Raw genomic sequence first — 5,212 nt, forward strand, 5'->3', positions numbered from 1 at the left:
AATTAGTGTGAAATTGGACTGAACCAGGCACTCCAAGTGATTTGAAATGGCTTAAATTTACTAATTCCCAGAGGAGATTAAAACAACATCATTTTCTCTTCTCAATGCCTAGATTTTAGATGAGAATATTCCTTGCAGTTCTTTGGGAGGATGGTTATTTTGTCAATTCCCTTTAAATCAACACAGTCAGCTGAGGCTGGAATAATGAGAGAATTTTTTTCTTTTTTTCATAAATATTTCAGATGCACCATGGCAATGGCTGAAGAAAGGAATACCTCTACAGTTAACATGTTCATCCTCTTGGGATTCTCTGAATTTCCAAACCTCACAGTTGTCCTCTTTTTAATATTCTTAGGGATCTACCTCATGACTGTGTCCTGGAACCTGGGTCTCATCATCCTAATCAACATGGACTCTCACCTGCACACACCCATGTACTTCTTCCTCAATAAACTTGCTTTCTTAGATATCTGCTATGTTTCCACCACAGCCCCCAAAATGCTCTCAGACTTCTTCCAGGAGCAGAAATCCATCTCCCGTATGGGGTGTGCCATGCAGTACTTCTTCTTTTCATGTGTGGCTCTGACTGAGTGCTCTCTTCTGGCAGCCATGGCTTATGATAGGTATGCTGCCATTTGCAATCCTCTGCTCTACACAGCCATCATGTCCCCCACCCTATGTGTGAAAATGGTGGCAGGATCTTGTGTAACTGGATTCTTTGGCTCATTTACCCAAGTGTATGCCTTACTTCAACTCCATTTCTGTGGGCCAAATGTCATCAACCACTTCTTCTGTGACCTGCCCCAACTGATGATCCTGTCATGCTCTGATACCTTTGTCTTACAAGTTATCATCTCTGTGAACACAGTGATCTTTGGACTTGCATCTGCCCTGATTATCATGACATCCTATGGTCATATCATTGTCACCATTCTGAAGATCACTTCAGCTGAAGGAAGATCAAAGGCCTTCAACACTTCTGCTTCTCACCTAACAGCAGTGACCCTCTACTTTGGATCAGGCACCTTTGTGTATTTGTGCCCTAGCTCTGATGATTCCCTTACCCAAAATAAGTTGGCTTCTGTTGTATATAGTGTGCTGATCCCCATGTTAAACCCATTGATTTACAGCCTAAGAAACAAGGAAATCAAAGATGCCCTACACAGATGGAAGAAGAGGATATTCTCCTGGCATTATTGATTATGGAGTGTCTTTTAGGCAAAGATGAAATATGCAAAACAATGTATAATAATGGAAATAATAATACAGGACCCTTGTAGTAGATTGTGTAACTGTGCATCAGTATCTACTTCTCGTCCACTTCTTTGGGGAAAATTAAATTTCTTCATTTGTTTGAAGACAGTCTTGGCCACATGACCTGATCTGGTAAATGAAACATATGTGGCATATGTCCCTTCTGGGCAGAAGTTTTATATGTTTGTGCCTTGCCACCAGTTCTTTCTCAATACTCCCATTAATGGTTGATACAGAGGGATGATGATAAATATAATGATGATGAAAAGTATAATGATACTGATGATGCAGAAGACCCCTAACCTTACAAAAGAGGGACACACAATTTTAGCAACAAATAAACATTTGTTCCAAATTGTTTGCTGCTGTTGCATAACTCAGTCTATGATAAGTATTATGGAAATTTGTACAGGCAGTAAAGTGCTAATGTAAAAGAACATAAAACCTTAGTATTTATAAGTGTCTTTAAGGCCAAGTAGTAGGCGTCAAGGAATCTGTTATTGCAAGCTGGAAGGATAACAATTCATGTTTGGCACAGTAAAATATTTGGTATAAACATCACCTGTGATAACTTGGAGAGGAGATTATATAACCAATGAACATATAGCCATAGGTGAAAATTGGAAAAACTGAATGATTATAGCACATGTTCTTTGCTGTTGGGTTCGTTTAACAAAGTTTAACAAAGTTTTGGGAGATGGGCTCACAAAATAATTAGGTTGAAAGCAAAAAATTTAAAAAAATAGAAAGAATAAAGAAATTTGGAGACTTGTAGAATTAGAAATTAAAACTGATATTAATGTCTAACTAGTAAACGTTAAAATTAGAAGAAATCTGATTTTTTAAAATAACAGTCAAACTTAGTTTTCAATCAAGGACATGTTCATCACAAGCCTTGTGTGAGCTTCTAAATGGTTGAGGGTCTAACCCAGTAAATCTTTTTAAATTGGACAACATGGCTCATGTAAAAGAAAGTTAAGGAGTTATAGTGTGATACTCCCAGAGAAACTTGATAGACTTAATGGTATTTAAAATAAGAAAGAAGAGAAAGGAGGAGAAAGAGGAGGAGGAGGAGGAAGAGGAGAGAGGAGAAGAAAAAAGGGGAGGAGTCAAGAGGAGAAAGGAGAAGAGAGGAGAGAACAGATCTGGGAAAAATTGTAGGTGCAGCTATTGTCTGTGGAGCTGACTCAAGCAGAAAATTCAACTGTTAATCTGGCTAAGACATTTGTCACTTTGAGACATAAAAGAGTCATTGAACCACCAATATTCTATAGCCAGGAATTAGGCAGAGAATACTTCTCAGTCTTCTGGGAGGAGATTTCTTAAAATTCCTCTCCAAATGTGGCCAAGAAAGATAAAAAGTAAAGGAAGGACTTTCCAGAAGTTGAAACTAAGTGTCATGGAAGAAATGGACTGGGGAGATAGGAAGGCAATCCTAACCACAGCATATTCCACAACCCCTGGGTTCTTCATAAGATCTTCCCAGTAAAATTCTGTAATTGCTATAGAACAACGAGTGTTATATAACTTTCTTTTTCTAATAAGGAGTGTTAATTATTGCTATTCTATCCATGTTATATCATTCAATATTGTGTGTGGAAGACAGATAGCTGGTCATCTTGTTAGTTAACAGGTCTCCAAACCAGATTAACCCGGAGCTGGTGCAAAGAGCTTGTTAGAAGTGTGTCCTTAAAACTTGGGTGACACTAATGGCCTACAGCATGAGGTAGAGGTGTCAGACATTTTATAGCATAGTGTTAAGAAAGAGGTCACAAATCTCAAAAATTGGTGCGGTAGCATGGATTTACCATGCAAGAACTGAGAGCCCATTACCTGACTATGTTGATGGGAGTGGGGCAGGGAAGGCAGAGGACACTTACTTCTGTTTGACAATAAAGATACACTAGTGAGGGGCACTCAGGCATATTTTAGAAGATTAGTGGTGACTTTCCTCTGTAGAATGAAGGTGACAGTGGAATGCTGCCTTTGAACTGAGCTCACTGGTATCATTTGGAACGATGAGACTCAAAATGGCCAAGACAAATTGGCAACTTTTAATAATTAGATACAAGGTGAACATCATCATGATAATGATCAGAAAAGTAGGAATGAAAATTAGTGTGCTTTGATTACCAAGAATCTCTGTCTATGGATAACAGTTCATGGGACTCCATTGTGCAAGGTAGATGTACAAGTGACTAGGGTGTAGTTGAATTGATTATTTTAAAAATTGAAAAATCCAATATCAATTTAAAAAACTGCATATGAACTGATAATGATATCAGAAGACATGATGCACTACCATGGTTCCTTCATTTAGAGTTGGAGTTTCCGGAGGTCAGATGATAAGTTAATTTTGGTCTGAATCCATCGCAGAGGGTCCAATAAGTATTCAGACCAACCTATGGCTACTTTTCCAGTCTCCTATTGTAAATTTGGGACTGAGATGCTTAGTATGGAGGAGTTCTCAGATCAGTTCATTAATAAGAGTCCTTTTGCTTTGAAGATTCACATGGAAACCCCGAATTTTCCTCAGCCCCTTTCAAAATTGTAAATATCATGTTCTGGAGAAATTATAAAGATTAGCCTGAACATCAGAGACTTGAAGAATGCGCTAGTAGTGATCCCCATTGCATTCCTTTCAGTTTTCTACTTAAGCTCTTGAAAACACAGATGGATAAAGACTGATGGCAGTGTACTATTGTAAACTCAATTATGTGGTAGTCTGTTTGCAGCTGCCATACTGCATATGATATCTTTACTGGAGCAGGTTCACACACCCTCACCCTTGGTAGCATATTAACTAATCTAGCAAGCAGGAAATGGCAAGAACAATAAATGCTAGAGAGTAAGAGTTAAGCCTTACAAAAACTTAGTCTGACATATAGATGATGTTTTCAGAAGTTCACTAATCTTGGTACACTAGAATATAACTTGCAGGGGAAATAAAAACTTATTGCTCCTCATATTTCCTGCCACTGAAGAAAAGGCACAGCTTTTAGTTAGTCCCTTAGAATTGTGGAGATATGGTATACTTCATTTGAGAACACTGATCTCTTTATTGGGTGACCCAGAAGGCTGTCAGTTTTAAGGGGGTCCCAGAGCAAGGGCAAGGTTTGAGGCTGTTCCACATGATTGATGCACATTATCCTGGCCATTGGCCATATGATCCAACTCATCTGATAATTTAAAGGTTCCTGATGGACATAGATTTCCATGTGGAGTCTTTGGCAGGCCCTAATAGAAGAGTTGTTACACACGTCTATGATTCTGGAAAAAAGCATTCTGCTAAAAAAGCTTGACTTACCTTGCTTTTGAAAGATCTTTCAGTCATGCATGATTTGGATCTCATAAAATGACTAAGAGACGCCAAGGGGCCATGGACTACACTCTGAAAACTGCTTCTCTAGGGAGTACACTTGGTATTAAAATTTTGAGGTTATATACTACATACATATATGGACACTTTGTACCTATGTTACAAAATTCAATTCCTAATGGATTAGAAACTGAAATGTGAATACTAAAATTAAGAAACTTTTAGAAGAAAATATAGGAGAATATTTTATGTCCTCAGGGTAGAGAGGTGATTTGTTAAATAAGAAATAAGGAGTATAAACCACAATGTTAATGTTGATAAATTTAAGTACATTCCAATGGAGAACAAGACAACACCTTAAAGAAAGTGGAAAGACCGTTCACAAAGTTGGTGCAGATACTAATATACAAATGACCAATAAAAGATTAGTATCTAGAATATGTAATGAACTCCTATGATTAAAAAAGGCAAATGATTGAGTTAAAATGGTTAAAATAAAAGTCAATAGTATTTAATGAGGAAATGCAAATACTCCCAAAACATTAAAATATGCTCACATATTCAATAGGAATTTAATGAGGAAATGCAAATACTCTTGAAGCACTAAAATATGCTCACATTTTAAGGATGCTTATTCTT

The 5,212-nt window shown here is 37.5% G+C and overlaps 1 protein-coding gene across 1 annotated transcript; it reads left to right on the forward strand.

The window, feature by feature from the left end:
* Positions 1 to 249: 249 nt before the first annotated feature.
* Positions 250 to 1,200, forward strand: LOC101424795 (olfactory receptor 5AN6-like). Its single transcript, XM_004479252.2, has one exon. The coding sequence runs from the start codon at positions 250 to 252 to the stop codon at positions 1,198 to 1,200; it is 951 nt and encodes a 316-aa protein (XP_004479309.2).
* The last annotated feature ends 4,012 nt before the right edge of the window (positions 1,201 to 5,212 follow it).

This window comes from Dasypus novemcinctus, chromosome 10 (genome assembly GCF_030445035.2).
Source record: "Dasypus novemcinctus isolate mDasNov1 chromosome 10, mDasNov1.1.hap2, whole genome shotgun sequence".
Classification (NCBI taxonomy): Eukaryota; Metazoa; Chordata; class Mammalia; order Cingulata; family Dasypodidae; genus Dasypus; species Dasypus novemcinctus.